The sequence below is a fragment of the Tympanuchus pallidicinctus genome, unplaced genomic scaffold, assembly GCF_026119805.1.
Source record: "Tympanuchus pallidicinctus isolate F22 unplaced genomic scaffold, pur_lepc_1.0 scaffold4, whole genome shotgun sequence".
Lineage (NCBI taxonomy): Eukaryota > Metazoa > Chordata > Aves > Galliformes > Phasianidae > Tympanuchus > Tympanuchus pallidicinctus.
The window spans coordinates 3976252-4000236 of record NW_026294758.1 but is presented as its reverse complement, the minus strand read 5'-3'; the positions used below and the strand labels follow the sequence as shown (position 1 = coordinate 4000236).

Genomic DNA, 23985 nt, shown 5'->3' with positions numbered 1-23985 from the left:
CCCTTAGAGAAGCACAGATTCACAAGCACACCTGCGCAGAAAACTACAGGCCACTGAAATGTCCATGTTACTGAGCACCTCATTCCTAAAAAACAGTGCAAGTTATTACCTCGCACATTCTGCCAGAATGCCAAACGCCACTGAAAATTTACCCTTATTCTAATCATGTCTGGGTTTCTTCTACACTGAGACCAGCGTGGATATGAAGTGGTGGGACTGCGTCATTCATCACACTGCGATGCACAGGGACAGGACATGCTCACACCATTCCCCACCTGGGACCATGCACTCACATCTGCCTCTCTTCTTCCACCACAGAAAGGTTGGTGTGGGGATGTCTTCCAAAATGCTGCACTTTGCTGCTGCTTCATACCAGGGATGGAGGAATGCCACACACACTATCTGAGGGTGCCTGGGTCCCAGGCGCGGCTTTGCCAGCAGAATGGCATGACAGAAGTTCTCACTTCATGCCTCAGGAATGCCTCAGTCCTGGGCTGCAGCTTCCAACCTTTTAATTGCAACCCCTCCCATGCCAGGGGCTGTAACAAGAATCCAGGGGAGAGAAAACCAGCCACACAAACACTGGCTGATGGGAGATAAGATGGGATATCCCCCACACATTTGCATCCCAGCTTTGATACAAAACAGTACTGGCACACAGCATGAAAATGCAAACTGCAGCAACATGCACTGGGAACCACCATGCAAGAGGAAGCAAAAATAAATAAGCAGTTGAAAAGTACCTCTGAAGTAACCTTGCTAGACAGTAATTTACAGGTGTACTGGTAGAAAGGGAAAAGACCAGCATTAGTACATTGAACAAGCATGTTACAACTAGGAAACAAGAACAACATAAATTGTAAGAACTTCCACATCTCAGAGAACAGGATTTCAAGCAACTTGGTGTCATGAAAAAAAAAAAACAAACAAAAAACATTAGTCCACTTGGTGTTTGTTTTTTTTTTTTTTAAATGACACGCTTGGCCTGTCTCAGTCTTGTTTACTGTTGGTGCTTGACTCATTTCTTTGCTGATGCTTTTTTTTCTCACCTGCTAAGCCCATACATCCTCTTTGGAAGAAACTGCCCACTTGGCAGAGCCGTGAAGCTCTTCCAAAAGCAGATACACTTGGTTTGCTCTCCATCTCTGAAAAGCAACACACTGGCAATCCCTGGCCAGAGCTGCCCTGGTGTAGCCACTCAAGTCAAACACAAAGCAGAAGGTGGTGGTGGTGAAGGCAGAGGCAGGGATCAGGTTCTCTTGGAACTCTTCTGCCTTCTGGTGCACCTTTGTGTAGGGAGAAACGGAAGCCCTACAGACCTGTACTCAGCATGTGATAGAGAATTTCCACAGACTTTAAGCCTCTCAAAGATCCCACTGAGGTGATCACATCTGCTGACTTCCACCCCTGCCTTAACAGGTCATGGAGGTGCTCTTCTGTTTTGTTAGGCAGGGCACACCTTCTGGTTAGGTGCTGAGACATCAGTGATCCCAGCCGGGACATCAGGGCATACCTTGAATTGCAAGAATAGGCAAAACAATCCTGGCAAACGTGTGTCTGGGAAGCACCAGTGCATGCACTTGAGGAGTTTTGCACACAGGCACCTGGAAAGAACCTGGCCACTTGCACTAATGACACCTTACCTACAACATGCGGCTATCCCAGCTGTGAGAGAAGGTTTCAGAGAGGGCAAGCCCTGCTCACTCTTGATGGGGGTTAGTATGCTGGGGATAAGCACATGGTGAGTATGCAGCTTCTTCTCTGCAGTGAGGTTTTGAGCCACCAGATTTGCTTCATGAAGCTGATGGAGGTTATTCAAAGCCTTCAGTAGGAGAAGGGACTGACAAGCTTTTGGTGTGCTTCAGAGACTCATCTGCCTGCATTTTGAGTCATCCCTCCTCTGTGTTTTGGTTAACCAGCAGAAGTGCAGCAGGATCCCTCTGCGTTTCATCCCTTTTGACCCCTTATACTATTACGCAATATTCACAATGATTAGAAGCTGCCAGAGCAGCACTGTCTGGTATCCACATTATAAAACTTCACTTCTATGTGCCTCATCAGACTCTGCCATCAATGAGACTTACTAGAATGTGATTTGCGTGGAGCATGAGCTCCTTGCAGCTGGGATCATTGTTCTGACATCTCTGGGAAGTGTCTGGAGGGCTCCAGCTGCTTCAGCAAACACAAAACACATTTAAGAAGTTTTGTATCTTACTTACATCTCACTGCTCTGCACTAATTCCCCACAGAAATTCTGTGAAGAAGAAACACCACAGAAGTGTGAAGAAGAAACATCTCATGCTTTGTTGAGAAACAGGCTGTGCAATGTATGCACCTGGATTTTGGAATTTCCTGCTATGAAATTCATAGCTCCTCTTACTATTGCCTTCAGTAAAGAGGGTGGTAGGTTAAACTGCTACAGGAATTGCTGAAACCCAGGCACCCCTTTCACAAACTGAAATCTGGCCAATTTTCTGTTTTTGTTTGTGTGGAGAAGAAATACAACAAATCCAGTGGGAGACACTGAGGGACCCATGGTTTTTTTCTGAGACATTCCCTCTCCAGTTCTCCCAGGGACTACTTGCAGGAGGGCAACCACTTTCTTACTTTCAACTCCAAGCATTCTGGGACTGCACTTTGTGAGTCAACAAACAAAGGCATGAACATATGCTTGATCCACAGTGTTAAAGCAGCTGTTGAAACAACCCACTAGCAAATCTTGATGGCAGGTGAATTTAAAAAACCTACCAATTTCAGGGCGACTGCCTGCTGTTCTCAATATTAATTATTAGTTATTCAAAGTGGAGATTAATGTGAGCTGTTTTTGACATTTCCACAGACACTGTCTTCCATCCCACCAGCCCTCATCCTTCCATTTCTAACATGCTGGCCCTTACAATGTGTTACAGCCCTTCAGCACCTGCAAGGTGACTTGAACAGATTCTAGGGAAATAAATTTTTGTTGTCCAACTCTCAGTAATTGTGATCAGCAGGAAGTGAAAAGGAAGAGTGAACTCACACTGCTGTCATCCATCCTCTCTCGTCTCTTGGTTTTGTGTGTTTCGTAATCCTCCATGAGGGTCTCCATCAGGTTCTTGGGTCGCTGGGCTCCTGCAGGCTCCTCAGCCTGCAGGTCGGAGTGTGAGGCAGGTCCTTCTGTGGTAGGGGATGGAGGAGGCTTGATTTTCTCTATCTTTCCTGCAATGACAAGAAGAAGAATCCCTTCTAAGCTCAAGGACTCACAAGTTGTTTCCAGAAGAAGAGAGCAGGATAAGCATTTTCAGTGGTGTCTGAATGAAGAAACAGATTGGAATGAAACCTGTGAAACAACCTGACAAACTGGAACAGTTGGTGGGTTTTTAAAACACTTGCCTCCTCCTCCTCCTTCCTCTTGAAGCCCACTACATCAAAATATTACAAAACCTGTCTACCAAATCTAGCAAAATTATCAAACAACATAAGGTACATTTAACCCATCATCACTGTTTACAGAAGTATCCAGCTGGATTACCCCCCTCTTGTAAGACTCATAGCAGTGGTTTGAAAATGTACACAAGGTGCTGAAAAACCACAAACTGGATCTTTTTCTGTCTCAGACAGTGCAGTGCACAGGATACCACCATGCATTAGATATCCAGAGTAGGCAGTCTGGTTAAACGGTGATGGCCTTTTTTTTATTCCCATTCTTTTCACCTGCTGAGAGCTTTGCACAGTTCTCTGGCGTTGCTCTCCCCTGGATTACTTCCCAGAAACTGCAGCTGGACAGGATGGGGAGACAAGTGCAATGAGCAAGGGGGTAGTGGGGAAACATCAGCACCCTATGGGAGGACAGCTGTGCACTGCTACAGCTGACAGTGCAGCACATGTCAGTGGGGATGAGCAATTGGCTTGACCCAGTGGTAAGAGTGAGGGCTGGCTATGGGTGTGGGAATGTAAGAAGGTCCTGTCCTGGCTGATGGCAGAAATGAATTAAGTGAGAAGGGCTCTCATCTGGTCACATGAGAAAAATACTTGGCTATGGGGGGAAAAAGCTATTGCTGAAGAAAATCAAGTTCCCTTCTCCATACCATGGCATCTCTATGAAATGAGACTGTTCAATGGATGAGGAAAGGAAAACCAACCAACCAACCAACAACCCCTAAACCATACAAATAAGGAAAGTAACCAGAAGAAGCATACAGATTTTCATGAAACTTCCTGTTGCTGATGCAAAAACCCAGCTCTTTCCAAAAAGTGTCATTAACACTGGTAACCACTAGAGAGCAGCCATGGAACCTCTGAAAGAGTCATCAGAAGCTTAATGAAAGAAGTGAAACCAGAGCCAGAATTACAAGAAATACCCTTGCAGGGCTTATTTCATTTCTAACCAGCACGGAAAAACCCAACATCACTTGTTTCTTGTTAAAGGTTTGGTTATGATGGCTGGTGCAGGGATGAGGCTGGGAATTCAACCCCCCTGAAACACCCTAGTAGGATGCAGAAGGGGTATTTCCACGAGCAACTATCATCCTGGTCATTAGGTCCAAGTAGGTAAAAGAGTGAGCTGGAAATGAAAGGCCTGCTTAAGGGTCAGGTATGCTGTTGTATTCCTTCATTCTTGTAGTAATTAGTGACTTCTTAGTTGTCCCACACAGCTTCTCTGAGCTCCCTGGAGACACAAACACAACACATACTGACCAGACCTACAGACGAGCCCCTTCCATCCTGGAAAGTGACACAAAGAGTGGGATCTGGGGATCTGCATTTTAGAAGAATGCTACAAGCAGATCTACCCTACCCAGTGGAAGAGCCAGCCATTTCTATGCTGTGGCAGCAATCCAGGAGCAACACGTGGCTGTGCTGTGTATACTGTGTAGGGCTGACAGGAATGGTGCTGTGGTTTCATTTTCACAAATAGAGAAGCCGAGGTAGAAATGTGCCTTCCCCACAGCAAAACAGTGGTTTGTCGGTCTCCAACCACATGAGATCACCCTTTATGCAATTGTTTTCCCCATGTATGTGGATGAATTCCACTAAAAACACTGGAATTCACAGCCTCATTTTGACTACTTTTCACAGATGAGGAGGTCTCTTCCTAAATATGTGTTGAAAATATGTAAGCAGGTGGAAATCCTTCCCATGCTAACAGCAGTGCCTGGCAGAACCAGCAGGCAGTTTTGTGGTGAGATGATGGGATGTCTGAGGCTTCAGGGCTCTTGCAACCTCTTGGCTCTGGTGCAGACTCAGTCTGCCAGTTCAGGCTGAGGTAGACATGCTGATGGATTAATTTTCTTCTGGCAGATTTCCACGTGGATAAGTGCTGTTCTCAGGCAGTATGTAGGTTCAGCATCACATAAAAGCATCACAGGATACAATGATCACAGATGATTTCCACTTCAGCAGTCCTCTGCTTGCCACCCAGTTCACTCACACACTGCAGGTGGTCCTTTCCCCAATCTGCGCTCAATGATGATATCCACACTCAGCCAAACAGTGGGGTACCAGCGAAAACTGCAGCCCCAAGTCACAAGTGCTATCAGCAGTGTCCTCCAGACGAAGGCAGTCCTTTGAAGTCCCTGTTGCATGACACTGATTACAGGATAAACACCCTAAGGCTTCACCTGTGAAGTTAACAGTTTTTCCCTCTTTTAGACAAATACTGATAAATATTCTGTGGCCTCAGACCTGGTGACAGCTCCCCAGTCTCTGGCTTCATCCACTTAGAATTTTGATTTCTCTTTATTTCTTCCCCTAAACTCACAGCAGGCCAAAGCTGCTTTGAGAAATGCTCTACTCGGTGCTTAGAGAATGGGGAAGCTCTGGAAGGGGGAACTCAGAGCTGCGTGCAAGGCAGTGCCTGTCAGCTCTATGTAAAAACAAAGACCTGGAAGAACTGGGAATGGATGAACTCCCATCCCAACCAAAACCTCTGCAGAGTACCTGGGGAGCAAGAACAGTTTTGAGCAAGGCGACATCCATGCCTACAAGCACCTGCTGTAAGAGGACGAATGGGCTGTCCATGCCCAGCTGGTCTGCTGCAAAGGAAGGAAAGAGCAACAGAGGAGAAATCCTGGACAGGAGGCAGAACAGGAGGCAGAACAGGAGCCTAAACCAGGACCAGCAAACATGTTAGCCAAGGATCTCTTTGGAGCTCTGCACAGAGCAACTACTTCACAGATGCTGCTAGCATCTTTAAGGCACCTGCACAGAAAACTTTTCAAAATAAAGTAATTCATCAAGACTGATCTTTTTAGAAAACTAGCCTGGGATGAACTCAGGGATGGTTCAAATACATCCAAAAATACCACGTTGGAAGCGTGGAGTCTCATTACCACTGCAGGTGAAAGGTGGGCTTCTTTGAACTTGAACACCACGTGATCAACCTGAATATGCAAATACACAAACAAGCAAATAGCAAAGAAAAAAAACCCTTAGCTCTTTAAGGTCCTTTCACTTCATGCATCCTCCTCTAAGGAATGAATAAGACAGCAAATGATAAATGAGCTGGGCTGGTAGCCTGCTAAGGCTCTCCTGGAGATGTCTGGAGGATGAGTGATGAGTGCTCCAGAGAATCCTTGCAGAAGAGAATGATGAACTTTGCTTTTCCTTCACTGGTGCTTATGAAATTGTAAGCAAGCAGTATCCTTCATGAGCTCACAGGCTGCACTTCTGCTCTGGCCTTTCTCAAAATTATTTTAAAAAGGGGTTAATGTATATGTATTACACCTAATCTTACTCTTTACACCTATAATGAGCGTTAAAAATTTTGCAATGGCTACAGATATTGCAAGAACCTTGCCTCAGAATTTTTGCTTCTCATTTCACTCTGCAAAATGTCTCTCTGGGATGAGGCTTAACATGCAAAGTTTCCTTTAGTGTAGGTATTTTTTGGTGAAAAACAAGAGGGGGAAATTGTTTGCAGGCTGAAACAACCCCTCTGACAGAGGCTTACTCTCCATAGCTAGATTCCACACAGTTACCTGACATCAAAAGATACATGATCACTTGCCATCATAAACTGCAGTGTCCCCCTCGGCTTTTGCTTTCCACTGAAAGTCTCCCATCCAGCTTACTAACTGAAAATGAGGATGGATGATTGGTGGGGAGCTCTCCCAGACGCATGCATAGATGGATGGGGCTCAGCTCCAGCACGGGTGAGCAGGGTATGCAACACCACCTTCTGCCTCAAGTGGCAGTGCGTTGGTCACAAACATCAGTAAGGCCGATATGGCAGCTTCAGGAAAGCTTTTTCTAGGCATGGCTTCTCATGCTGGGGATCTCCCCAAGCTGTTATGAGACAGCAAATGTTCATGATGGGTTTCTCTGGAACTGAAAAGTCTCCACCGAGTGCAGCCCACTCACATAATGATTTTCACACTTTAAAAATACACTTCTTTTGAAGGGAATTATTACAGCCAGGCACTACATGCAGTTAAGATACAAATTCTTCGTATTCTAGGTACTCATAATAAAAGGGATATACACGATCACCATAAGACATAGGCAGGAACCTACTAAATCACACATTTGTTCAGAGGAACTATTAAACAGCCCAGCTTTTCTGCCCACAAAGGATGGCGAGCCACCCACATGCTGCAGGAGCAAACTCCTGGATTGCTGTGCAGCTGCTCAACACCCTGCCACGTGCAGAAAGTGCTGCACCGAACAATGTGGAAACTGCTCACACTGAAATACAATTTCACAAGTATTTTTCTCCCCAGAGCAGCAGGCACGGCCTCAAGCTGCCACAGCACAGTGTTTGGGTTTGTGTGGTGCTGTGTGGAGCTGGGGTTGGACCCCATGGTCCCTGGGGATCCCTTCCAACTCAGGGTTTTCTGTGATTCTTAAACATTATTACCCCAGATAATAGCTGTGTGTATGCACAACACATGGCTGAAATAGCACTGAGTCTTGCTCCAGTCATCTGAGATGGGTTAGAAGGCAGCTTTTATACTACCCAAACAGCTTTAAAGGATACTTGTTACTAACCCTGTGGCTTGCACTAAGTGGCTGGCAGGTGCCAAGTGTGGCGTTACTCTCAGTTCTACAAAGTTGTATGCCAGAGTGGCAAAACAGCCTGTTTGCTATCTGAAGCAATTAGCAGTTATCTCAGCCACATAAATCGTGCTAGCCTTTCACACTTAGTCAAATAGCAGTTCAGTTCACTGCATTCCTTTGTGGTTTGCCTGACAGTACAGTGACAGCTCAAAGTATTAAGTGAAGGACCACCAGATGTCCTAGTAAAGCAGACCTGCCCAGTTCATCACCAAAAAGCAATCTGGGAGGCAGGTAATTTGCAATCTGATTACTTACTGCACCTCCTCAAACGATCTGGATGAAGGGGTAGCACAGGTGAGGTAAGTTGATGGTACTCACCCTGGAATGCCAAGGGCACTGAGCCTTATTACAGCAGCAAAGAGCTCTGCTGAACACATCCACTGCTTGGAAAGCAGTGAAAGTAGAAGATACAGGAAAAAAAAGAAGACAATGATCTTTTTGATTCTTTTGATCAATTACATCATTACACATATTCATCTTTTCCTAGAAATTAATTATTTGCCTTGTCACCAGCTGTAGATTGCAGTAGTTTGAGCCACTGGCAAATACATCCCAATTTTCTTTCCTGAACATATGGCAGTTGGACTTCTACAGGAAACTATAATGACTCATTACAAATATAAACTCATATTCGCATTAAAATATAAATTACAATGAGCATTTTATCATCAGACACAAAGTAAACGTCTTGTTGTAGAGAGGAATAAGAACTAGCAGAAATATACTGTTTTCCCAGGTGCTCTGTTAAAACAAGCATTAGTGTCAGCAGCTATTCCAAAACCACTTGTGAGTAAAATGCCTCATTTCAAGCAGACAGAGCTACAGATGATGCTGTTTGACGAAGTGGTCATGAGCACACCTTTACACAGTGAGGACTTATGCAAGCCGAGGGCCATGGTGCCATGTCTGTTATCCTGCCAGACACTGCACAATGCACACCAATTTCTGGAGGCTCTCTATCAAAAAATAAGAGCAGCAATAATAGCACTCCAAAGAAATTATCAACATCTGCTACATTTTTTGGCAAGAAACACTGATTAAAATCATTCTCTCTACAGAAGAAACAAAACCAAGTGTTAGCTATTTATATGTTGTGTGACACTTCAGCTCAAAACTTAGATTGCATTAAGGACTCAGTCCAGCCTTGCTTTTAGTCTTCAGTGAATTTAAAAAGAAAACATCCTGCACAAGTTTTGGAAGCATGATTAACTGCACAAGCCCTGGAAGCACCACTGACTGACTTGATTATGCTTGCATCCATTGAAAAAAAAGGATGGACTATAAATACACTGGGTAAAATTAATACTTCTTCACAATGACCACGCTTAATTAAAACTTCCAAGTGCTTGCAAGGCACACCCAGGTCTGTATTCATGAAAATCACTACAAAAGAAATAAGCCAGACAAGTGCTGCTGTTTTTTGTTTTGTTTGCTCTTTCCAGGACACATATGGAAGGGACAAGTGCTAGTTCAGTCTCTTCATAGAGGGAAAAGAAAAACTGTTACACTGTAACTGCTGTGCATGTCAGCCAGCACAAAGAACCAGAAGCTGATCAGCCAGAAAAGGACTTCTATTGAACCCACTAAACACTTTGTTTCTAATACCTGTGCAATGAAGTAATGTATGACATCAACTGAAATACATGTAACGGCTCAGCTCTGGGCATCTTTTTACCCAAGTTTATCAAGAAAGCCAAGTAACATCTGATAAGAGAAAGCAAAACAAACAAAATCTGATCTAAAACCTGTAAATGCCAGCTATCTTTGCACTTCCTTAATGACTTGCAAGAGTGTTGCATGCTCATTTTTCAAATAGCTGCATACCTCCAAAAAATGCTGCCGATCATTTCTCATGATGATGTTAAATTTAATTTTGGGTGATTGGAGGAGAGCAGTGATAAACACATTATGCTACAATGTGGCATAAGATGAATGCGGTGCATCCTCTTCTAATAACGATCAATAGGATATGATTATTAGCTCTGTGCTATGTTCAGGAAAAACAGAAAGCATCCCCAGTTGGACATTTCCACATAGAGGGAAATCTGGGTTGTCGCATGCCTTCCTCCTGCTTGAATACTGCAGTTTCCAAGAAGATAAAATCATGGCAACTCTCCCACACCCTCTAAAACAGACATCCTGCATTCAGTCAAAAACGGCAAAAAAATGAATCTGACCTGACCTTTTTGTTGCATTACATTTCCTCTCCAGTGTGTTGGGTTCTTACCTGGTGCAGTTTTGTAAGACACTGTTCTGGTGGGCAGGGGTGGTGCGCTCTTCGTGACGGGGCTTGGTGCCATCTGCAGACCTTGCCGCTGCCTCTTCAGCTCCTCTTCCCGCTCCTGGGCAGCTCTGATTTCTTCTTCTATCATTGACAAAGTCCGCTGCTTCCTTGATCGTAACTTGAAAGGGCCCACGGTCACTTCAGGTTCCTGCGTGGCAAGGATGGAGGCAGTGCTCCTCAGCTCGGCTGCCTCTGAATACTTGCTGAAGTAACTGACTTCGTGCCTGTTCTCCTCCACAAGGAATGGCTGGCTGGCAGAGTACACGGGCGACTGCTGCAAACTCTTCCCTTCTCTGAGTCCTGAGTTGTCTTCTTTTGAAGTCTTTGGTATGGTGTCCCTTTTTTCTTGAACAGGTGAAGACACCTGGGGTGGCTTAAATACTGGGTTCTGCTGCTCCTTGGAGGCTGAAGATAGCCTGGTGGTGGCCGGCTGCTCTTTGGCAGAGATATCCTGCTCTGCTGGGATTTTCTCTTCCTTGCCATTTGTTTTATCTGCCTGTTCGGCTATGGCTTGTTGGATGGCATTTTGAACAAGCAGACCAGCGTGGTATTCCAGCTGGTTGTCCATCAGCATAGAATCTGCCAAGGCAGAAGACAGTGAGTCACAGCCTGGGTCACTGAATGATTTGGACATGCCTTCACCCCTGCACTCTGCTGGAGTATCGGTCTGCGGGGTCTGTGGCAGGGAGAAATCTGCCAGTGAGCTTTCTTGCAGGGCACTCATAGTTTCATTAGAGGCACCACTGTCACTGATGTTATCCATGCTGAAGTCATTGGAAAGAGTCTCCAAGACAGTGGTATCCTGAGATCTTACAGACAAGTCATCCAAACCGGAGTCAAGCTCCTCGGGAGGGGAGGAGGCGCTGGCTGACTTTGGGAGATGGTCTAGCACACCCTGTACATCATCCTTCACCACCGTGAAGACAGCTCTTGCACTCATGAATTCTCCATCCTCTGACCACAGTTTCGAGGCCTGTCCAGCTCTGGAGCTATCACTACATGGTAACTCTCTTATTGGGTCAGCACTGTTGCTCTGAGCATTTGTATCTTCCTCTGAAGAATAGGAGACTTTCTGTGCTTTGACAACAGTGATGTCATTACCCTCATGTTGACCTGTTTGTCCATACATTGAAACAGGTCTTGTAATAGTGGAGAGAGGCCTGTCTGCATTTGAAGGATTGAGGCTTTTATAGAACGGTTTGACGGAGAACATTTTGGGTGTTCCAGATCGCCTTGGTGGGACCTGACCCTGAGATGGACCTGAATGCTCCATCAGTTGGAATTGCTTCCTGGCAGCTGAGAAATCAATTTGCTCTGTGACAATATCCTCTTTCTTGATATTCACTGGCTCTGGTGGTACAAAGGAGCAGCTGACCTGTTTGGGAGATGTTGGTGTTGCACTTTGCTGCTGCAGTCTCTCCTTGCGCTCCTTATACTTTTTGTGGGATTCCAAATGCTCTTCATCCAGTTGTTCCTCCAGAGTCTTCTCCTGGGGAGGGTTCCACCACTTGGCGGCAATGTTAGGGTTTTTCTTGACAGCCTGGCTTTTAATGAGCTCCCTTCTTTCTTTTTCAAGTTCTATCATTTCCTCTGATGGTCTCACTTTGCGGACCCTATACTTTTCTTTCTCATCTTCATCTTCAAAGAGCTTAGAGGGCTTTTTGTCCTCATGGAAAGCTCGGAGTTCAAACTTAGCCTCTTTCTTAAGGGTTGTAAGAGTTGTTTCTCCATCCTTAGAAGATCTTCTAGAACTGTTTGAAGAAGTGGGACTTCCTGGTATCTTCAAACTTTCCCCAGTGTCTTCCTTCAGTCCACCCAAGGAATGGCCATTAGAGTTCAGGCTTTCACCTGCTGTACTAGCTTCACGTGGTTTAACAACCAAGGGCGCCTGCTTGTCAGCTATATTTTCTTCCCTTGCATTGGGTACTGAATCATTAGAGACATTAACTGAAGCACCTGAGCCATCCATGATGGTGACTGCACTTAGCTGAGGAGAGGATGTCCCATTAAAGGTATTATCAGCAGAAGAATCACAGCAGTTTGCCTCCAGCACTTCATCTAGATATCTGATCTCTTTAGCAACTTCACTGTCCAGAGATTCATGCCTGTCCTTAAGTCCATTGTGGCTGGCAGCAGAAGAAAAGAGGTGGGTTGGATTGTCTATGGGATGTGGTGAAGCCACTGTGGTGATGCTTTTATGCTCAGAAACTGGAACTTCAATTTCCATTTTTTCTTCCTTTGTAGCAAGCGCAGTAGCTGGCTCCAAGAAATTGGCACAGTTTTGGTCTCTACTTTTTTTTAACCTGATGTCATCCTCAGGGATTCTGGAAGATTTCTAAAATAAAACAGAACAAAACTTTGATGAAGTCCTGAAGAGAAGCATTGTATTTTCTGCAGACTAAACACCATCTGGAAAGCAAACCGTAGCAGTTCCTAAACTCGAGATTAAAAGAGTTCTTCACAAAATTAGAAGCCATGGCAAATAATTAGTACTTACAAAAAATAGAAAGTTAACTTACTATAAAGTGAACAGGGCACTAAAACAAAAACAAACTTTCATTTAAATATCTCCCAAATGGTTATCATCCTAACTTGTCATTATTCCAGGCCTGTGTCCTGGTCTGCCACTAAAAATGAGGTTTGGATTTTCAAGTTACTAATGATTTAACAGTTCAGGTTCTTGAAAGGCTTGCACGTGCAGCACACAGCACCTATCAACATGGTTTTTTACAAATGTTTTCCACACCTAAAGAAAACCTCAGAATACATCCACAGCTGATAAGCATTACTGTCTCCATCTTGCAAAAGCAGATGCTAACATGCAGAAACAGCAGGCAACTCATTCCACATCAGGAAAAGGACGAGATGACACCAGGAAATGTTCATTTCTCAGTGGATCAATCTCAGCCATCAAACACAGGGTAGAATTACACAGTGCTGGAAAAAACATGGAGTCTTTCTCCAGCCCACACAGAAACCCACATGCAACTGGAGCTGGGAGGCAGGAAGCATTCATGTCTCCCACAGCATGGAGATCACCACAGGAGGCACAACAGGGACCAACAGAATCATGGTCTTCTCACTCTTTCCCCTGCAGCACAGATGCACTGGACTCATATTTCCTCATGATGAAGACATTACCAACACCATCCTCCTAGGACAGCTTGGTAATTTTCTCAGAACACAATACGATCTCAAAACAACCAAACACAGCATGCCTATTCACATAATCAAATGCTTTAACACAGAAACTTGCATTCTGACGTCTCTGGCTCCTTTTTCACATAAGCTCTTATACAGAACTACTGCTGAAGCATGGATTTGGGAAGCAAACGCCACTGACCAAATCCTCCAAACACAGTGGCTCCCCAGAAAGGTCACTCCTGTCAGCTGGCCACAGCTGTCCTTGCCACCATGCATCATGCACTCTGTTAGTACACAATGCAGCAGAAAATGACCAGCCAAGAGCACAAGGATCTTACCAGCTACCTAAACAATAACACTGCCTCTGGGTTTACATGGGCAGTAAAATGCATTTGACACACCCTGAAGAATTTGAGCCAGGCAGAAGAGCTCTTCTAAAAGCATTTTGAAAGAATTTCTTGTCTAATCATGCCCTTGTACAGAGCTGAAGATAATGCTACCTTCATCCATCAGAGATTTTCTTTTCAATCATACTTAAGTGCTAGAAAACACCTTTAAGAACAGGCAAACAAACAACTTTCTTTTGTCAACACATCTTACCTATTTAGTTGGTTCTACTTTCACTGCACCTTCTGTTGAACCTACATATTCTCAAGCTTAAGTTTCTACCAGTGCTCTCCTTAAAGCATATTGCATTGTTTACAATTTATATGTCTAACTGTGGTCAGCTCTGTCCTCAGCCTGAGTAAAGATAAATCCAAGCAAGCAGGTATTCTGCAAACATGCGCAGAATAATCAAAGTAAGAACGAAACTTTGATTAAACCCGAAAATACAAGAATAGCTGCCTGCAGAGCTCCTAGTGTCATATTCAACAGGTATTCACAACAGGCCTAAAACTGCAATTTCTTTCTGAGTTCTGGGTTCAAGTCTCCCCTGTCAGACTTGCTGACACCAAAAAGAGGACCACCTGCTACCTGGAGCAGTTTGAGCGGAGGGACTTAAGCTTCTATACAGGGCTGCTGGCCCTTCACACCTGAGATGAGCATGCTGTCAAGCTCCTGCTAACATCTGGAGCTAGCAATACACCTGCTGCTGCCCCCGAGACCTCATAGCTAACACTGCGCTACTGCTATCACTGCACCAATGTACACAGATACTTTGGGATCAGGTCATGTTTGGGCATTCATGTTGCCTTTAGGGAACATAACCAAAAGTGAAGTACTTCATCAGTCGATTTCTTAATGAGTAATAGCTCATCCCTTCATCATAGCTGCAATCCACGGCTCACAATTAAGGCATATACATGCAACTGCCTAATCAGGGCAGGCATTTACGGCAGCATGTACTTCTGAGAGTGCACGTGTTGCACAATTAGTGTGGCACATGTAATCATCTAGTAAGCACGACAATTATACATATACCTATGAGGAAACATTGCTCCTCATGGGGAGAGGCCTTTCTTTGCCAAGGATTAAAAATTGTGAGTAGGGATGGGCTCTCTGCAGGGGAGTAAACCAAGGAATGGAGGAAGGAAAAATAATTGTATTTATAATGATTCCTTGTTTTCCCCTCAACACATTCTTATATAATCTCAGGGCGCTTTCAGGACAATGAGGAGGGAATGTTCCAGATGCCTCTGGTATGAAGCAGAAGTCAACCCATGGATGAATTATATGAGGACAAAACTGGAAAGATCATATGGATGGACATAGACCAAATTGTCAGGAGAACCAGCTGGGAATGGTCAGGACGAGGACATGGTGATGGGAAGAGAATGGGAAACTACAGCCCCATCGAGGCTGCTTGGCAGGAGGAGCAGAGCTTGCCAGGGGCTGCTGCTGCTGCACACACCAGCACCTTCATATACACCGCCCACTGAGAGCAGCTGTCTCAAAACTAGTAATAAAAGTCTGTAAATGAGGGAGGGCCAGCATTCAACCCCTGCTGCAACTGGCAATGTTGCCTTAGCAGCAATTCCTGTACACTGCACTTTCCAGAAATTACTGTTACATTTACACCCTCTCTGAATATGCATTCATTTCTTTCTGTTTAAGTCAAGATGCAAGTGTAATTATTGCCATTTGTACAATGCTGCTGCACTTTAGTAAACTGCAGTTATTAGCAGCCTGGAGAATTATTAGCATACTTCCTTCTTGGCTGAATTCTTCATCTACAAAAGTCTAAGTGTTTGAGCATTCAGATGTTTTAGGAGGAAAAAATGGTGGGTGTTCTAGCAGCAAGACCCAGCAAATGTACAGCCAGTGCCTTCCTTTGTTTGATCCAACAGAAATGCATGTGACACCAAGTGGGAGGCAGTCCTTCACAGACACATCCACATTCTTCCCAAGAGACGTCATGGCAAAAAAAACCAAAAAAACAAAAAAACAAGGTGAGATTAAACATTAAAATTTAAAACAACTAAGAGATTAAAAAAATCTAAAATACAACATGGCAGGCTTCTACTGGTCACTCCAAGTTTCACAACATTGCTTCATACTGCTCATCTCAAGGCATCACTGGCACTGTGGGCTTCCCATTTCTCTGTCTTCCTTTGCAGCAGTCCTGTAGTGACCCTGCTCCTCCTCCCATCGCCAGATCACTGTGCCACTGCTTTGTTCAGCCCTCTATCCTCAGTTTGTGGATCTAATGCTTGGGCTTACCACACCTCTAGGAGTTTTAGTACAGAAATATAACTTAGAAACACACTTGAGTATGGTTGATTCAGTAATCCACACCTCCCTGCTGATGTGAATTGTATTCTACTGTTTTGGCCTGCTTCTCTGAAGTCTCTGTGCAAAGCAGAAGGAACCCGATGATGGATTTGCTAGGGGGTTGACTGGCAAAACTTCAAGAAAGAGCCTGTTTTCATTCAGCTCCCTGTTTTGAAGAACTGGACACCATCTGTACCATGGGCGGACCCAGTCCCGAGCATTGCAAAGATGCAGATGGTGTATGCAGCTCAGGGATTCTAGTCACCATACCCACCGAGAAACCTCCCAGCCTTGACAGGGACTGCTCTGCTCACTCTTGAAACAGCAGGCATTTTACCAAAGAAATGGAAGACTGGTATGACACGCAAATGCTGAAATTCTCAATGGGGAAAAAAAGGAAAAGCAAAATTATATTAGCTCCACCTAGTAATAGGGTCAGGGTGCTGCCCACCTCCAGCTCTCAAAACACAGTGATCCCCTTTGTTGCTGCTGGGATGGGCCTGCTCCCCAGGGGAGTCTTTGCAGGCACCATACTGAAGAAACAGGCCAAACCTTTACGAGATGAAGCTGACGATGGGGACTCAAGGATTGGAATGGGATCGCTGCTCAAACACTCCCTAAAGGAATTGAGCCTTTCCATTAAAACAAACACATACAAACAAAAAGTGTTGTCCTCTCTCTCTCGTAGCAAAATATCCCATTTTCTGAGTGATACTTTTACTCACCAAAGTTCTGAAAACACCATGGAGAAAGTTATCCCAAGTAAATTATCATTTTTCACTCAATGAAGTTGCACAGAGTTCAGATTTTAGAAAAAAAAATCCTCACATCCTGTTGCCAAATTTTGCTGAATTCAGAACTTGTCAGACACATGCTGGCACTACCTTGAATAGTTTGATTCATAATTGTGCCTGTGCACAAAAGCAAAACCTAGCCTGTTCCTCTCTCAGAGCAGTACATGGTGTCCTCAATACATGGACGCAAACCACTCTTGATGACTGAAATTCATTCGAGTTGAGTGTCAAAAATGATGTTCTTTGTGAGCAGCTGGCTTCGCTCTTCAACAACTTGACTGAGATAGCCAGAGAGTACAATGGACAAATTTTCTTAATGAAAAGCTGGTTCATCTCCTTCAAAGCACTTCAGAAATCACAGTGTGCAGTCTAAAATCAATGCAATTCCACACTAATTTCCCCTAAAAAGCAGTGGGAGTTTCTTTAGGAATACAGAGAGCAAAAAGGGATGTGAAGATACAGCATCCAAACAAGTTGCTACTCGGAGAGCTTGCTGTGTGACATTTTGTGAGTGTTTTTCCATATGCTGCTTTTCTTGACTATTTTAGAGGAGCTGTTATTGCATTTACTCAGAAAGCACGTGAAAGTCTTTGCAATATTCTCTTTCATTCCAGCTGAGCCACAGACTGCAGCTTCCTCATGTGATGCACAATAGGGCTCTTTTATCAAATTGAAGTCCAATTTTCTTTTGCTGGTGTAATAAATTAAGGGTGGAAGAAAGTGCCTCAGAAAAGGAAGAAATATATAAATCCCTTAATGATGAGCATATGAGGCATGGAAGGATATTTCAATGACAAGTACATACTGAATGACACTGTGTTTTCCCAAACACATTATTGGAGTTTCAGTATCTTCTGTGTCCTCAGTGAAGAAAATGCTGAAGTGAACCATCTATGGAATAACATGACTTCTCCCTAACACCAAGGCATGTAAATCAGAGGCAGCCTTCTTTAGGTAGGATCCTTTTAGCCGGTTATTTTCTATCAGTCATTCTCTAAAAACACAGATCTGCTTCCTATGTGAAGAACCTGCAGTCCTTCCGACTGGATTTCAGTTATTGCTACTGGGTCTAGAAGAACAGATACCTTCCCTTCTGAAATTAAATGCTTGCGCAGCTATTGATAAGAAAAGCAAAAAGACAACAACAACAAACCCACGTACACACACACACGCACACACACACACACAAACCTAACAACCCAAAAGGCTAATTATTTTTTCGTTAAATATTTTCATTCCTGCAAAAACTGTAATTGCAATGAAACACCTACAAGGGCAACATGATCTATATGGAAATTAATACTTACGGACAGAAGGCTGTTAGCTGCTGAATTAGCAGAAATACACCTTTGATAAAAAATAAATGCCAGAGAAATCATTCAAATGTGATGGTTATACAGCCTCACTTGCTACAGTGTGCAGGATTGGTTCACCTCGCTGTGACAGCTCTATTCAGCTGTAAGGCAACCAAGACGCAAATCTGAAATTACAGGAAGCTGTGATTAAACTTTCATTCAGAAACGACAGCATCATGGAGCTGCTACACTCCACCACCCCCGCTTTCTAGCAGTATCCAGAAAGCAGGATGCTCTGATGAGCCAGAGAAGAGCATTTCACATGTTGAGAGGATGGGGAGCAGTCTCCACTGCTATGTGGGGATGTGCAGCAGTTTGCAGGCTGAAATGCAGAGCAGCACATCTGACCAGCACACAAGGGGCATTACACTGCCCTAAAATCATCCACTACAGGTTCTATTCTTTAAGGAACAGGAGAATTTCTTTGTCACAGCTGAAAGTGACCCACTGATAAGGGCTTTTGCCAAGAGCTGTCACACTTGCACCCAGTGCTGGCGGCTCAGAGCCTGGATCTCAGGGCTGTGCTGCGAGAAGGACTCCTTAATGCCCAGCCCTGCATATGGTAAGGGAAAGAAGAAAAAGCTTTATTCAGTAAGGACAGGAAAGTCTTCAGTCTGACAAAGCACCAAGTATAAATATTGAACTAAGCAGCATACAGCTCTGAATGCATGCACGAAAAACCATCGTTTCACTGAATTCCACAGCTGAAATCTTTCCAACACACAGCAAGAAGGGAACAACTGCTTTGGTAAAGCGTGACCTGGTCCCAGCAGGGAGTGGAAAAGACGCTATACCAAACCGTGCTTTTATTACTCTCCTGCCCATCCAGATAATGTCAGTGCTAGGAAAGGGTGACCTTTACGGTCACTTAAACCAAAGAACAATGAGACAAGGGGATTTCCCAAATTCCTCGGTCTTTTCATCAGGGGGTGGGAGGTTCTTTTCCATCTCAAAAATGAAGTTACCACCATCCTCTGTAAGAGCGAAATCCAGAGGAAAATACTGGCATATTAATCATTCTGGTACATGAGAAAGAGAGCTCCTCAGGAAGGAATCTGGGTTAGACAGAGGCTGGAAGAAGGCAGCAAATGGAGACAATAGGCCACAAGGTTCACTCGCTCCCCAAGCAGATCTGATGTTGCTGGGAAAACCGTTTTAATATGCTTCAGAATGGAGACAAACCTGCTGCATGCTCACAAGGAGGCTTTCAGAGATGTACTAGTATAAAATTAAATGATTAAATTCTGATGATACAGATTCTTTCGGTGTTTGACAATGCTCTGCAAATCTTACATAAATGGCCTAAACTGCATTTTCTGAACAAAGACACAGGATCTCTCTGTGCTGGCATGCTTTCACTGCCTGCTTTCAAGGGCAGCAGAGCAGGAATGGATAGCCTCAACTGAAGCAAGCACCTATGCACTATTGCACACAAAGCTGAGGTTGGCACTTTCTTCACTTCCCAAACACTGGTTGCTAGAGCTCACACATCCTCTATTTCCTAAAGCCTAACTAATACTTGCTTCACTTCTAAAGAGCAGGCCTACTCAAGATTGGAGCTTAACAGTTTTGGGTGATGATGCAGAGAGGGTTCAGGGAAGAAATTATGCTCAGAAATGTGGACAAAGAAGGCTAAACATTTGTTTCTCTTTGTGAGATGAAAAAGATTAAGAATTATTACTGATGCTTTGGCTCTATCAGTAGGACTTGCTACAAGTGTACTCATCCATTAGGTTAAGACCCATCACAGCAAAATCTACTTAAGTAAAAAAATGCTTAGGTAGCTGCACTGTGCAGTGAATCTCATGTACTTACAGCGTCTGCCTGGAGCACAAACAGCCAATGTTTATTTCTCTACAAATGATGAGCATTTGAAGGGTTAGGAAATCAGATCTGGACCAGCCAACAGGCTTGCGTGGCCCATAGATTGTCTTCTCCTCAGTTTCTTAAGGAAATGGGGTCACTTTAAACCCCTTTAACTCTCTGCAAAGATTTATCATTACATACAATGGCTTAGCATGGTCTGAGTTTATATTTAGCTCTATCTAAAATCTATGATAGGCTGTTACCTCCAGACTCAGCCAAAAGCAAATCACTGACACATTACCAAAGGAAAACTGAGGGGACATTAAGAAAGAGGAAAACTGATCTAGTCCTAGCTCAAAAATCAATTGGATAACGTAAGTGGAGAGACAGAAAGTATGAGGGTGATCAAAGGATATAAGTGAAGCCTCTGTGAATAGCTGTGCTGTGCACAGACTGGGAACAAAGCCTCTTCCAGGGAGAGTCTGGCACAACATCTACTGTCAGCCACACTCTCTGATTCTCTACCACATTCTGTAGTGTGTCAGGAAACCACCACGGAAACATGCTTTCACACCACAGAATCACAGAATCACAGGGGTTGGAAGGGACCTCTTGAGACTATGAAGTCCAACCCCCCTGCAAAACCCCTGCAAAACCCCTGCGGAACATGTTTCCTACAGCAGGTCATACAGGTTGTTGTCCAGGTAGAACCTGAATATCTTCAGAGAAAGAGACTCTACAGCTTCCCTGGGGAAACTATTCCAGTGCTCCAACTCCAACCCCTTTTACCAGAAACACTACATGGTTACAACAGCATGTGGACTACAGACTACAGCTTTTATACAAGAGCCCAAACCTTGTCACTGGTAGAGTGCAATCCACAGGGCTCTTCCTTGATGGGCACACATATAACATAATTCTGTGGATGACACGTACAAGAATACCTATTCAATAGTAAACACTCATAAAAAAAAATTGCTATTGGTAAATATGAATGCAAGCTAGCCAAAATGATCAGGTGAGTTTAACACAGCATTTCTGCCTGCAACCTAGTAATATTGAACAGCGGAAGAGGACAGACTACAGATTGTAGAGACCAGTTTTGCTACTAAAAGGCCAAATGTCTACAGTTTCTAAGAAGGAGGATGTCAGTAATTTCTCCACATGCCACTGTACCCAGGCTACACATATGACCAACTGTGTGAGCCCAGAATTGAGAGTATTATGCAATTTCATCTGAGGCTTTACTCACAACACAAGCACAGCACTATGGTCATCCCACTGCCTCTTGCAGGAGAATATTTCAGTTGAAGTGAGACTTGGACTGGAAATTTTTAAAAATTCCTTACTTGGGAAAAAGGCAGTTGGCAAATTCCAGGGAATAAAACATTCCTTTTCAGCACCTACTATGTCCCATCCCTCTGCCCCTGCTCTCCTCTCCTCTTCCAACCAAAGACTCATTATTCCTTCTACTTCTGCCAAAAACCCACTGATTAAGTGACCAACTGCACATCTGGACAACATTAGGATATTATTTGATCAAGGCATTCATCACTTGCTCTTTCAGCAGCTGGAGAATTAAGATAACAGTGGGGAGAAATGGTGCTAAACAAACCAACCACTCCATCTCAAGCTGCTGCTTGAGAAGGCTCCAGCCCCTCAGTGTGGGTTTTCTTTTCCCTTAATCACAGAAAAAACAAAAAAATATTACTTAATTAATTTAATGTTGGCAAAGTCATGCAGTCTGGAGAGCTGTTATATAAAGGGTTGCTTTCACTGTACTTCTCAGACAACTTGCTAACGGATAGGAAAAGCACCCCTCTCCCTTTCTGGGAGCTAAAAGCCATGCTCTCCAAGTGCAGGCAAGCTAAGTGTCACAGTGTGCACCAAATGCCATGGAAGCCAGGAATGCTGCTGCTGTTCTGTGTGGCAGCTCACAAAACCAGGCTTTATTCCTTCAGTGCTGACAAATGGAATGATGAGGCTGAACATATAACCCTATCAGCTGATGTTTATTTTGCAGCAGCAAGGAATATAACACACTTACTAGTGAGCAACATACCTCCAGAACAATCACAGGATTAACTGAAAAACATTTTGCTGGTACTGACTGAAGGATGCAGGTACTGCAGGCGTGGATGGTACCCCTGGTAATGATATGCACTGGATATATGTATAACAGTATTTTTCATCTCTAGAACTGATATTCTACAGCATCAAGCATAAATAAAAGGTTGCAAACTTTTGAAAGCTCTTCCTGGTGTTGCACTGAGCAGAACAGCCACAGAGCGATGAATTCCACCCACAGCAATTGCAGGAAAAGTGACTAATTATTTTAAGCACTCCTCCCTCACTGAAATGATAAGGTGCAAAGAAGACACAAGCCACAGGTCAGAAAGCTTAGCTTACCCTTTCTCACTCTCTCTTAACTGAAGCAAAACCAAAAAAAGCTGATTTCCACAGGAGCGGTCACTATTTTTGGCTCATTAGGTCAAATTCCTTCTCCTGCATGCTACTGGGCTGTGATGTGAGGGGCTGAGGGAGGGCTGGTTCCAGAAAATGAAGCATCCCACACCCTCAGCCCATTCACACAAAGAGGAAAACACGCATTCCAGCAACTGAATTCCAGCAGACTTCACAAGCTCTGTGCTGTAATCAGCAGCAGTTTTCACCTGCTAGGAAGTAGGGAAAGACTGACTTTGCTCTTTTCACGGCAGAAGCTCAAAATGTTTAGGGCACCCTGGGTAAGCTTCTGCTTCAGGAGGCCCAGAGCACGATGCAGTCTTTGTGCCTGCAGGAAATGTGCCTGCCACATGTGAAATAACTACAGACAGGGAACACTATAAAACAATTACAAGGGAGGGAGACTGGGAAAAAGGCACAGTGTTTCCTGCAGCCCCGCATTTATTCATTGCTGCTGCCTGTGGGATTTGATGGTTGAGTACCCCAGGGTTATGTTTCCTGGGGGCTCAGCAGTTAAACCTAAAAATGTGAGCTGACTTTGAGTTTAAATGAACTGAATTTAGGATGACCTTACAGATGACACTACAGATGATACAGCTTCAGGGTAGGAATGGAACACTTTACTGACCCACATCTAGTGAACTGCGTACAATATATTAATTTGCTTTCCTGCTGCTACTGTTCTTCAGCCTCTTCCTTTCCTGCTTTGTTTTAAGGAGAAATCTGTACATGTTCAAAATTGGGCAGGTCTGAAGAAACTTGCTGGCACATCCCACATGCTTCAGTGCAGTCTGGCTTTTGGAGAATGCTTTGGGCAGCTAAGGTTTTGGTGCTGGGAGTGCCACTGCAGATTGTCCATGAAGCTTTAGATGTGGCTGGGTGTATGCATGGCTACTGATCACAGGCACCAGCAGAGGGAAGTAACAGACATTCCTTACCATCACAGGCACCAGCAGAGGGAAGTAACAGACATTCCTTACCAGCAACAACCAAACCCAACAGCGCTGCTACTGGTGGTAGCTCACTTCTTATATGATGCTTGGCCACCTCGCCAAGCCATGCTAAATGAGGCAAGTCTCCACAGCTTTATAATGGGTAGGCAAGAAGCTTCTTGTCACCTGCTGAATACATCTATGACAACTGAATGTAAGTCAGGCTCTCACAAAAAGAAAGGCCATTTTCACTCTACAACCTACAAATGACTGTACTACTAATAAAAAATAATTTCAAAATGATTTACCCGTTTCAGGCCTCTAAATCTTCCAAATTTGCAGCATACGCACATTAAAGCTGTATCTGGATCTGTATATATGAAAAGCTGGTGTGAGGCGAGCAGCTCATTATTTTTGGCTGTCAATCTGAGGAAGCTCTGAAGCCAAACCTGTCTTTC

The 23985-nt window shown here is 44.2% G+C and overlaps 1 protein-coding gene across 5 annotated transcripts in view; it reads right to left on the bottom strand.

Annotated features, from left to right (window-relative positions):
- PALM2AKAP2 (PALM2 and AKAP2 fusion) overlaps positions 1 to 23985 on the bottom strand; it is a 249014-nt gene that overhangs the window by 4052 nt on the left and 220977 nt on the right. For 4 of the 5 annotated variants that reach the window (XM_052701322.1, XM_052701324.1, XM_052701325.1 and 1 more), the window contains 3 exons: positions 10265 to 12656; positions 3020 to 3198; positions 744 to 782 (listed from right to left, as the gene is read on the bottom strand). In XM_052701322.1, coding sequence (XP_052557282.1) covers positions 744 to 782; positions 3020 to 3198; positions 10265 to 12656 — 2610 coding nt within the window. The remainder of the gene's footprint in view (positions 1 to 743; positions 783 to 3019; positions 3199 to 10264; positions 12657 to 23985) is intronic. The other variant, XM_052701323.1, reaches the window with a different exon arrangement.